Source organism: Bufo gargarizans, chromosome 4 (assembly GCF_014858855.1).
Source record: "Bufo gargarizans isolate SCDJY-AF-19 chromosome 4, ASM1485885v1, whole genome shotgun sequence".
NCBI lineage: Eukaryota > Metazoa > Chordata > Amphibia > Anura > Bufonidae > Bufo > Bufo gargarizans.
In genome coordinates, this window is record NC_058083.1 from 417917096 (window position 1) to 417929615 (window position 12520).

Sequence of the window (12520 nt, forward strand, 5' to 3'; positions counted from 1 at the left end):
AACAATTTTGAAAAAGCTTCATCGGCAGAACAATGGCGTCTAGCGCGTATATATTCACCCCTAGGTGTATTGTGAATGACATGTGAGGGATGATATAATGTAGCAAGAAGAGTGGTGTTGCCGGCGGTTTCCTTGCGATATGTATGTGCGGTCACCTTGGAAGTACTAACATCGCCTATGAGAAGGAGATACAAAGATGGGATGGTGGAGGCATCAAACTAAAGTGTACATTTGAGATTGCATTTATTCATATTCTGTTTAGTCCTGCTTTTCAAAATTATATTTTGAAGTGGTTTTCTTTTTACTTAAACATAATGTGCTTATGTTTAATCAACGCTATTTTTTTATAACAGCGTATTGGAGTATCCATGGGGGCAAAGTTCTCGCCCTCCTTGGCAATCATATATATGGCATGGTGGGAGTATAACTATTTTCTTCTGATAATCCCTGGCGAGCCTCCTTGCAATGGTATGGTCGTTATATATTGACGATTTGTTATTTATATGGTCAGGGGACCAAGCGACAATATCGCTGTTTGGAGAGTTTATCAACAATAACAAATGCAATCTCAAATTTACACTTTAGTTTGATGCCTCCACCATCCCATATTTGGATCTCCTTCTCATAGGCGATGTTAGTAGTTCCAAGGTGACCGCACATACATATCGCAAAGAAACCTAGGGGTGAATATATACGCACTAGACGCTATTGTTCTGACGCTTTTTCAAAAGAGTTGAATGTGGTTGCCGACCTTCTAACATTACGACAATATTCTAATCAGTCCTTGAATCAAGCTAAGATATCTTTCATCTACATTGCGTGCGGATTTGGTTTTTCCTTAACAAAAAAAAAAATAAAAAAAAAATAGTCAAGCAATACAGAAAAATAGAGGAAAACAATCTGCTTCAGTTTTTGCTACTAACTTCAGTCCTGAATACCCAAAAATCTGTCATATTATTAAAAAATATTTACCAGTACTCTGCTCTGATGAACAGTGGACAGATATCGTGTCTCCAGGAATAAAATGTGTAGCTCGACGTGCACCAACCATTGCCCAGAAAGTTAGTCCAAGTTTATTTTCTAGTGTGAACAGCACCCAGTCCACTTGGCTTCGTTTTAAGGGCAATTATAGGTGTGGACATCGCATATGCACATGCTGTGGATTTATTCCGACTGGTCAGTTTTTTCTATTGCAAACCAGCAGGGGTTTGAAATAAAACAGTATATTAATTACAACACCAGTTTTGTGATGTATTGTATATCACTTGTTCCCTGTGCTGTCTCCAATATGTGGGCTGTACCACTAACTGTTTAAAGGTCAGAATTCGGAGACATATCTCCGATATTCCACATGCTACAACCAAAAATGTATCAGCGGTCAGTTCACATTATGCAGCATGTCATGCTGGAGACACCACAGGTTTACAGGTACAGGGCTTGGAAAGGGTTAATCCGCCTAAACGTGGGGGGGGGGGGGGGGAGATCATAGAAGGCTACTCTTAGGTCCCTTTCACACGAGCAAGTTTTCCGCGCGGGTGCAATGCGTGACGTGAACGCATAGCACCCGCACTGAATCCTGACCCATTCATTTCAATGGGTCTGTGTACATGAGCGTTGTTTTTCACGCATCAGTTCTGCTTTGCATGAAAATCGCACCATGTTCTATATTCTGCGTTTTTCACGCAGCCCTGGCCCCATAGAAGTGAATGGGGCTGTGTGAAAAACGCATTGCATCCGCAAGCAAGTGCGGGTGCGATGCGTTTTTCACTGATGGTTGCTAAGAGATGTTGTTTATAAACCTTCAGTTTTTTATCACGCGCGTGAAAAACGCATCAAAACGCATTGCACCCGCGCGGAAAAAACTGAACAACTAAACGCAATCGCAGACAAAACTGACTGAACTTGCTTGCAAAATAATGCGAGTTTCACTGAACGCACCCTGAACGCATCCGGACCTAATCCGTCACGCTCGTGTGAAACCAGCCTTAAACCGGGAATCCTTTTGGATTTTCCGTATGGATTCTAGTGTTCCAAAAGGTCTTAATCGTAAACATGATATTATTACTTTATTGAATCTTATTCTGTCTCTTTGTATATTTTTTTAAAAGCCCAAATGTATATGTTTTTTTTGTATTTGTATGCCATGGCACTTAGACTCCACCTCAAAGGCTGCTTCTATGTTAATTGTTCACCTCCGTTTTTTGCTGATATATTTCTCTATTTATGTCAGGTGAATACTTCAGTTTTTTGTCGTCATGAGTAAGGGTCCACATTTTTTTACGTATGTATTGTATGTTGGCTTTTAAGGCACGTATGTATTAAAGATTATCACTTTTCTTGGATTTTTCTTCTGTTTGATTTATTGAAATGAATGGGCCCGCACCCATTCTGCAAAACTGCTGAACGGATGCAGACCCAGAAAATATGGTCGTGTCTGACCCTACCTATCAAACATAACCAGCCACTCCTAAGAATTAGCCATCAATGGTAAAGTCCTGGCACACCCTATTAACATAAGTTTATAATGAAGTTAATGCAGACCGCTTCTTTAAATCATGTCACAGTGTATCTTTAAGGGGTTGTCCGGGTTCAGAGTTGAACCTGGACATATCCCCATTTTCACCCAGGCAGCCCCTCTGACTTGAGCATTGGAGCGGTTCATGCTGTGATGCTCTCCTTTGCCCTGCGCTGAATCGCGCAGGGCAAAAGGCATTTTCTGGAGTTCCGGTGACGAACCAGGGCTCTCCTTAGGGCTGCCAGGCAGAGGCTTCCACCCAGCAGTGAGCACGGTGACGCCACCGGCATTGATGGGCGAGCTTTAGCGCTGCACCAGTCTGTAAAACGGCCCATCAGAGATGGTGATGTCACCGAACACACTGCTGGGCGGAAGCCTCCACCCGGCAGTGTGCTATGGTAAATAAAAGAGCTCTTGCACTGCGCGATCCTAACATCAGGGGGGCTGCCTGGGTGAAATTATGGGTATGTCCTGGTTCAGCTCTGAACCCGAACAATCACTTTAAATTGACTTTTCTGAGCATTTTAGACTGATGACCTATCATAAAGATAGGTCATCATCATCTAATTGGTGGGGTCCGACACCCATCAACGCCGCTGATCAGCTGTTTGAGGAGGTGGAGACACCGCAGTTGCACCTAGGCCACTCCTGTGAGCACCACAGTTACGCCTAGGCAACGTGACCAATTAATATGATGTCATTAACCTATGGTAAGTTGTGAGGAAGCCACAGTCTCCTCAAAAAGCTGATCGCCTGGGATGCCGGGAGCTCGGCCCCATAGAAGAGAATGGGGCTCAGCGCAATACCAAGCACAGCTGCTATATAATGTGAGACGCTGTACTCTGTAAGCTGCAAAAAGGCCACCGGACTTAGTTACAGGAGCGCCGATGCCTTCTCAGACAGCTCACTGTTTGGGGTCCCGGGTGTCGGACCCCAACTCATCAGATACTGATCCGTATAAAACACTCAGAAAACCCATGTAAGAAACACAATTACTTTCAGTAAGTTGTACCTGATATTCTGGCTGACCAATATCAACACTTCTGTCACAAAGAAAAGTTATTAGTGATGAGCGAGGAGTTTTCTTTTCGTCGTTGTAGGGGCTCCCACCAGTGTAGCCGAGCTGGATCATTCCATCATAGTAGGAAAGCTTAGAATTACCCACACCAAGATTCCATTTATCACTGCCCCTGAGCAAAGGAATAGAAACAGCAGAGTTATTTAAAGCCCACCAAAAAGATCATCAGCAATAAAGGGGTTCCCAGGAACTACAAAACTGATGGCGATAATTCACTTGAATTGGAGTGATATGTTCTGAGTTGTAATACCACTCAGGGCCACTACCAAAAGTATGGCTCTATATACAATAATCAATTCCAGAATTTTTTTTAGGACCCAGCAGGCCCTGCAAAACCACCTTAATTATTCATCTCTCACCTGCAGAAGAACATTTCTAATATACTTAAAGTCTCAGAGTTGAGTCAAGTGACGCTCCTCTTCTGAAAATTCTGCATCGGATAATGGCACATCCTTTACCAGATTTCCAGTCTTGGCTATGGAGCAGACATCACTTTTAAAGGGCAGGCACTATGGATGGGGCACAACTATTTGCCTCCCTAGTTCTAGATAAATAGGTCTAGCTCTGTGCTGGGCCCCGAGAGTGACGTCCCGGCCATAACCCAGAAAGGACACCTGGTAAAGGGCGCAATGTCAGTGGATGCCCGGTTTCCACAAGAAGAGCGTCACGTGACCAGGTTAATGCAATTGTGAGACACTATTTGAAACTTTCCTCCACAGGGGATATGAGTATTTACAGGCTATGTACATCTTTGGGGCAATTTTTTTAATTATTGGATTCTACTCTTTTTGGGGTAAAAATATATATATTTTTTTCAATTAGACTTTTTGTACTACAGGGTTTAATGGAGTACGTATCTGCAGACCATCAGCTTGTATTTAGCTTGAGTCCCTGTCATCCAGCACTTCTGTTTGCTCAATCTGTAACCTGTTCTTTGAACTCTTGACAGCTCATAAATACTCATTACAGCTCAATTCCAGTTATACTGATGAATATGGCTTAAAGGGGTTGTCTGGGCTTTTTAATATTGATGATCTATACTCAGGATAGGTCATTAAAGTCAGATTGGCAGGGGTCCGACACCCAGCACCTCCGCCGATCGGCTGTACGGGGAGACGGCGCACGCAGTGTGCCGTCTTCCCTTCTCTCTTCCTGCTCTCCACTGTATATCTATGGGCCAGCAGCAGTGGATAGGAAGAGAGAAGGGAGACTGCACATGCACACATTGTTTCCCCGTACAGCCGAACGTCGGGGATGCCAGGTGTCGGACCCCAGCCAATCTGATATTGATGACCTATCCTGAGGATAGGTCATCAATATTAAAAAGCCCGGACAACCTCTTTAAATAAGCGTTTATGGGATTCAGGAGATCACAGATAAGGTATTCACATGAGCCTTCAGATGACAGAATTAAATGTAAACACAGAACCCTACTGCTCTACAAATACACAGATCACACAGTTATACTGGGAGGCTGAAAATTAGAACATTATTTTTAGCCCAAAATAAGTAAAATGCACTAAAAAAAAAAAAAAAAAAAAAAAAAAAAAAAAAAATTGTCCTCCAAGCTGTCCATAGCCTTTAAGATGGGTTTGCAGGGCCGCTTGATCCTGGGAAACCCCACGTGGCTTTTGGATCTGTGGGAATGCAGAGAGTAAGACCCCCACCTATCTGATATTGATGGCTTATCCTAAACACAAGCTATCAATTTTGAAGTCCTAAAGAACCCATCTTATGCCATGCACTGTATATGACTATCGTTTATTTACTCTTTAGCCACTTGACACGCTCCGGAGTTGGGTTCACACGGCTGCTGGGTTACATTGCTGCAAACATTTATATAGAAATTGTACGTATCCGTAGTAATATTGTAGTTTTCACTTTTACTTGTCAGCGGTGAAAGATCAAAGTAGAAACCTGCAAAATATAAAGCAATTTGGATATTAAAACCATACCTATACACAGAAGCCCTGGATTTGATCACAAACAGAAGCATCAATAGTTACTTGAGAGGAAACCCTTCATTTATAATGCCTGCTGTGTACTTTTTTATTTTTTGGCATAATGTCAAGGGTAGCCATTTGTGGATCTTTTAATGTCTATGTATCCTAGGAATTATATACTTTGCGTCCAGGACCCCATACTTGGCTGTGCTCCTAACACAGTTGTTTGGGGTGCAAGAGCCACCAGAAAAGAACTTGGTGAAAACCCCTGCATTACAATGAACTATTGTGCCATCACAACATACATAGAGAAGCTGCATTACACATTTAGAGGAAGTTAAAGTCCATGTAATTTCATTCGATATATATGAAAGTCAGTTGCATCAGCATGCTTATACAAGGCGACCAGACCACTGCTGATCCTCTGACTAACCTATTTTAGGACAAATCAGTGTTCTGATAAATAAGCACATCAGAAGTCCAAGATCTTGACATCATTTTGAAACAAAAAGAAGCTAGATGGACATATAGGTTGAATACCATCACCCCGTTTGGTCTTAATGACTATACAGATTTTGCATGCTTTATCTGATTTATTTGGGGATCAGTCATTCTATTCCTTATTTTTATCTTTTGGCGAGGTGCAGTGTAACAGAAATATTTGTTGCGCTGTCTTTATCTTTGAATATGTGGGAGAGTAACCTTCCCCTATTGCACCTCCCCATCCCTTTGTCCATTAGTCGCGATGAAATGATACTGTTAAATAATAATAATGATTAATTCCAAATAATTTGACACTTTTCCACATTAGCATGGATCAGTGGCCAGTCTCCCGTATCATTATTTATATGCCCGGTGGTTTTTCTGCCCTTTTCTATGTAGGATTATGATATTTGTGATTTACTTCCTGTTTTGCAGTCCACCATGCGTTACACTTCAGATTTCCGGTCACATGACTTCCGGTTCTTGGCGCACGGGTATTTAGAGAGATGCTGACAGCATGCAAGTATGGACAGATACCACACTGTCCATCAAGATGTCCACCACCAATGTTCCTAGGCTGATCCAGAACCAAATCTTGGACCTCATCCTGCTCTGATTCGGTACTACATGTGGATTTTAGCTACATAAGGGAAGTAAAAACTACCTCTGCTCCCATGTATACATGTAATGATACGCTTTAGTGATTACCATTATGGATATATACAGCCACCTCATTATCAATAATTCATTTATTGGTTGATGGACGCTTATTTGAGTCTGGATTCTAAACTTTGGATTGGAACTTTTTTATGGCCATGGGATCAGTGTTGCAAAATCGTATGGGCATTGTTTAATATATTCTAAATGGACTTGCACATATGATCCATCTGTTAGTATTGGTTGATTATTTTTTATTAGGTAATTTTTAGTTAAATGGGGTCCCCTGATCAGACCCAAGAGACCGGTTAAGAGAAACGCGTCGGGAAAAAGTTTGCATTCCTGGGACAAATGACATGTGCTCCTTTTGTATATTGGTGATCCTATAGTGACACCACCTGATAAATTAGGAGCATATGTGTACTATGTGCGATAATATTATTTATTTTGGTATCTATTATTTTTCATGTATATTCTGACCACTGACAATCGACACTGGACAGTAGTTTTAATAGGTCTTTTCTTGGGTGACGGTATCTATCCCTTGTCAGGGACATATAGGGTTGATTAGGAGGTTTCTGACACAGGATCGCCCCTATCGTGGTGGCCATTCGGTTTTGATAGGCAGGGCTATCAGTGTGTAGGGCGAGTGTCAGGGTGAGGTTTTTTCTTCCCTCCTTAACCTACCCAGCCTAATTGATAAATTGATTTGTTTGGCACATTTTTGTGATACTTTTAATTAATATCAGTAAAGGTTACGTTTTATACTGGTAAAGGTGCTCTGTAAGAATAACCTATTTTAAGGACACACCGAGATCTTTTGTACATTTATATAATACTGGATCTTTAGGAGTTATTTACATGGTTTGAGAGTAGTGTTGAGCGAACTTCTGTTTTGAAGTTTGGCGTACAAGGTTTGGGTTATCTAAGAATTCCATTATGGATTCCGCTACAACAGACCATAAGTTATGGTCTGTGGTAGCGGAATCCATAATGGAATTCTTAGATAACCCGAACCTTGTACGCCAAACTTCCAAACAGAAGTTCGCTCAACACTATTTGAGAGTATTTACATGGTGCTTTTTTGCTGTTATCTTCAGAGCAGCCAGGTGAACTGAAAAGTACTTTGCAGAGGTACACCTCCTGTATAAACGTATACCTCTGGTGGGGGCCTTCAACATATGGCATGTATAGACATGCATTTCCCACAGGCTCATGTGTAAAAAGGCAACTGTGCAGTATACACTGGATATAAAAAGTCTACACACCCCTGTTAAAATGTCAGGTTTCTGTGATGTAAAAAAAATGAGACAAAGATAAATCATTTCAGAACTTTTTCCACTTTTAATGTGACCTATAAACTGTACCACTCATTTGAAAAACAAAAAACTGAAATCTTTTAGGTAGAGGGAAGAAGAACTAAAATAAAAAAAATAATGTGGTTGCATAAGTGTGCACACCCTCATAACTGGGGATGTAGCTGTGTTCAGAATTAAGCAATCACATTCAAAATCATGTTAAATAGGAGTCAGCATACACCTGCCATCATTTAAAGTGCCTCTGATTAACCCCAAATAAAGTTCAGCTGCTCTAGTTGGTCTTTCCTGAAATTTTCTTAGTCGCAACCCACAGCAAATGCCATGGTCCACAGAGAGCTTCCAAAGCATTAGAGGGATCTCATTGTTAAAAGGTATCAGTCAGGAGAAGGGTACAAAAGACTTTCCAAGGCATTAGATATACCATGGAACACCGTGAAGAAAGTCATCATCAAGTGGAGAAAATATGGCACAACAGTGGCATTACCAAGAACTAGACGTCCCTCCAAAATTGATGAAAAGATGAAAAGAAAACTGGTATGGGAGGCTACCAAGAGGCCTACAGCAACATTAAAGGACCTGCATGAATATCTGGCAAGTACTGGCTGTGTGGTACATGTGACAACAATCTCCCGTATTCTTCATATGTCTGGGCTATGGGGTAGAGTGGCAAGACGAAAGCCTTTTCTTACGAAGAAAAACATCCAAGCCAGGCTACATTTTGCAAAAACACATCTGAAGTCTCCCAAAAGCATGTGGGAAAAGGTGCTATGGTCTGATGAAACCAAGGTTGAACTTATTGGCCATAATTCCAAAAGATATGTTTGGCACAAAAACAACACTGCACATCACCAAAAGAAAACCATACCCACAGTGAAGCATGGTGGTGGCAGCATCATGCTTTGGGGCTGTTTGTCTTCAGCTCGAACTGGGGCCTTAGTTAAGCTAGAGGAAATTATGGACAGTTCCAAATGCCAGTCAATATTGGCACAAAACCTTCAGGTTTCTGCTAGAAAGCTGAACATGAAGAGGAACTTCATCTTTCAGCATGACAACAACTCAAAGCATACATCCAAATCAACAAAGGAATGGCTTCACCAGAAGAAGATTCAAGTTTTGGAATGGCCCAGCCAGAGCCCAGACCTGAATCTGATTGAAAATCTGTGGGGTGATCTGAAGAGGGCTGTGCACAGGAGATGCCCTCGCAATCTGACAGATTTGGAGTGTTTTTGCAAAGAAGAGTGGGCAAATTTGGCAAGTCAAAATGTGCCATACTAAAAAAAGTATTAGTTTAAGTGTGTGCACACTTATGCAACCATTTTTTTTCTTCTTCCCTTTGTCTCTTTTTTTTTACATCACAGAAACCTGACATTTTAACAGGGGTGTGTAGACTTTTTATATCCACAGTTTTTTTTTTTTTTTAATGCTTCTGTACTGACCAGTGTAGTAGTCTCTTAGTTTCACTCCTGCAGTAACGTCCTAGCCAGATACCACTGCGTTCAAAACCAGACCCCAATGACTATAATAGAATTCAACCAGTTTCCAGCATGGGTGCACCAGTTTTTGACCAGTTGAAACTCAGCGCTCATCCCAGAAACTGTCTAAACCCTTGCCGGATCCTTATAGTCAAAGAGGCCTGGCAATGCACGGTCCTATCCAGCTAAGCCAGACATGGTTAACTCAGATCGTCTGTTCCTCTACAGAAACCGCCTACCTGATAACTTACCATATGTGCAAGCAGCTTTACTAAATGTAGCTACAGGGTGTTCATCACAATCAATTAGAATTGTTAATTTACTTTCATTAATTTAATGAAGTTGTCAGCTTTTTCTATATTGATAACCCATCCTCCGGATAGGTCAATATCAGATCTGCAACGGGGGAGGGGGGGGGGGGCGACTCCAAGGATCCCCGCTGATTAGCTGTTTTAAGAGAAAGCAGCATGAATCAGCTGATCGGCAGAGGTATTGGGATTCAGATCCACGCCAATCTGATATTAATGACCTATCCTGAGAATAGGTCATCAGTATGAAAAAGCAGACAACCCCTTTAATGTTTCTGCTTTCCTGTAACTCTATACATAAACATTACTTATTTCACTCATGTGCAGAGTTTTTTTTTATTTTTTATTAGAGTGATGTACTAAGTAAACACACCCATTTTTTTTTTATAGCAGCAGATTTCCACTGTTCAAATGCACGCCAGTAATGAAACGATCATGATTTAGTCATGTAGAAATAATGACTTGCAAAGAGCCATTTATACATTTCTAAAGGTCGGGCTCATTTAAGAAAAAAATGTTGATTTATAAATATAAAAAAATGGGTATGGCAAGACTTGGGTCATCTAACACTTACCAGCCTGTGGATCTGAAACTGTGCAATCATCTCCTTCAGTTCTGGATACGATGCAGGCAGCAGCGGTATTCCATTCAAATTCATAGTAGCATTCCTCAGCGCTCTTCAGTACAGGAGGGCTCTCGCGGTTACCTAGATTAACGGAGATGTTATAGCGGTCTGTGCACTGAGATGGTAATGGTTTATTTCTTCGCTATACAATACCATAACTATTTTTTGTTTGTATCACAAAAGCCGGAGGCACAATCCTCACTACAAGAGGATATAGTAACGGAGCTCACATCCTTCATGACAAGGCTGGTCATACATAGTCCAATTGGACAGGCTTATTCAAGACCAAATGTACTATCACAGAACTGAACAATCAGCCGTCACTGAGCCCCAAAACAAGGGAGAAGAACAGAAACAAATTCACAGCGAGAACAAAAATATTCTCCCTAAAACATAACCTTTATACAACAAAAGAATAAAACTCCCACAAAAATAAAAAATCCTCAAAATGGAAAATGCTTTAAATTTACACCTATTTACAGAACTCCCAACAAGGAACAGATGGCAATTGATGTTGGTGACAGATTCTGACATTCCGCCCCTTCACTAGGAGACTGTTCACATTAATGGTCTTTATTGTGATATCATTAAAGGGATTTTCCCCACAATCAACATTTTTTCACCTATCCACAGGACAGGTGATGAATGGCTGGTCGCTGGGGGCCTCACTGCTGGGAGCACCCTGATCACAAGGGTCCCAAGCCCCCACTTCTGCTCTCTGCACAGAGCATGCACATTGCTGCTCCATTCAAGGCTTATGGGGCTGAAGGAGATAGTGGAGTACAGAGCGCCTACTTCTGCAGTGAGGAAATACGGCGGGCTTAGGACTCCCAATGGTTGAGTAATAAGACATTTATCACAATAAATGTTGACTATGATCATTTCCTTTCTGCCCAGATTGGCTCGTATACTTCCAATACCTGTAGCTGAATGCCATATAGCAGATGTTAATATTAAAGTATATAATCAGCATTTAAACCAAATCAACATAAATAAAAACTAACAAATCAGCAAACTTCTTCTAGCAGGTACCTGGGCTGCACATAAGTATGATTTTGGTGTGAATTTGTTTGTTTTCTGCACAGGGTGACCCATCTGTGTATTCAAGCACAACGTGCCCATTAACAAGCTTTGGTTGAGTCTGAAACTTTCCTAAGTTTTTCTTGACACCGGGACCTGAAATAAAAAAAAAAAAAAAAAAAGCATAAAAGTAAAACCAAGATAACAAAAACAAAGCTCTAAATAATATAAAAAATGCTGTGAAACAGCAACATTGATGCCATAAATGCACCCTTACCCACTGCACAAACGGCTGCATCGTCCTCACAGACACTGGCCTCTCTCGTCTGTAGGATATCATGGCAGACGTTGATATAGAAGTGACTCTTATCCGACGGCTTCAGGTTTACTGCCTCCCAGTTCTGCGCATCACTGGATTCTGAAATGAATTAAAATCACTGAGTTAGAGGTTTATCATTTGTAATAAGAATTATTCATCTCCCCTCTCTATCATTTCAAATGCTGGATTTTTATCGTCATATACCTATTGGAGAGATAATTTACCTGTCAAGCTAAAATCAGGGGCCAATGATAAAGTATTATAAAGTAATGGTATATCGCTAGTATATACAAGCACTTTATTATTGGTAGGTGTCGGACTACTGGGACAGATCATGAATATGAAGCAGTCGCTGCACTGATTTAGTGTTGCGCCCCCTTCAGACCTACTGTGGATGGGAAATTCAGCAAGGCTTCAATAAAGTGAATGGGGCCAGCTGCAGTTCACCTGCCAGCCAGGCAGTCATGGGCACCATGTTCGTGGGAAAACCCAGATAGGGATGCAGCACTAAATTTGTCCTGTGCCCCCGTCATTCTTAAGATAAGTGGGGGTCCCAGAGGTCAGTCCGCTGGCATCATAATGTGATAGCATAATCTAGCAATATGCCGTTACTTTATAAGATGGGAACACCCCTTTAAATTCTTCAAAGCCTCAATTTTTTCACACCTACTTTTCAAGGTGGTGATTTTATTAGTAGGAGAATATCTGAAAAATGCATGGAAAAATTCACCAAAAAAAGGCATTGCATACACTTTCCTCGACTTGGACTTTAGTTAGAAAA

The 12520-nt window shown here is 41.3% G+C and overlaps 1 protein-coding gene across 2 annotated transcripts in view; it reads right to left on the reverse strand.

The window, feature by feature from the left end:
* Positions 1–12520, reverse strand: part of IGF2R (insulin like growth factor 2 receptor) — a 191989-nt gene that overhangs the window by 114034 nt on the left and 65435 nt on the right. For both annotated transcript variants that reach the window (XM_044288851.1, XM_044288850.1), the window contains exons 12-16: positions 11698–11838; positions 11433–11576; positions 10350–10481; positions 5363–5510; positions 3528–3705 (exon numbers count right to left, since the gene is read on the reverse strand). In XM_044288851.1, the coding sequence (XP_044144786.1) occupies positions 3528–3705; positions 5363–5510; positions 10350–10481; positions 11433–11576; positions 11698–11838 (743 nt within the window). The remainder of the gene's footprint in view (positions 1–3527; positions 3706–5362; positions 5511–10349; positions 10482–11432; positions 11577–11697; positions 11839–12520) is intronic.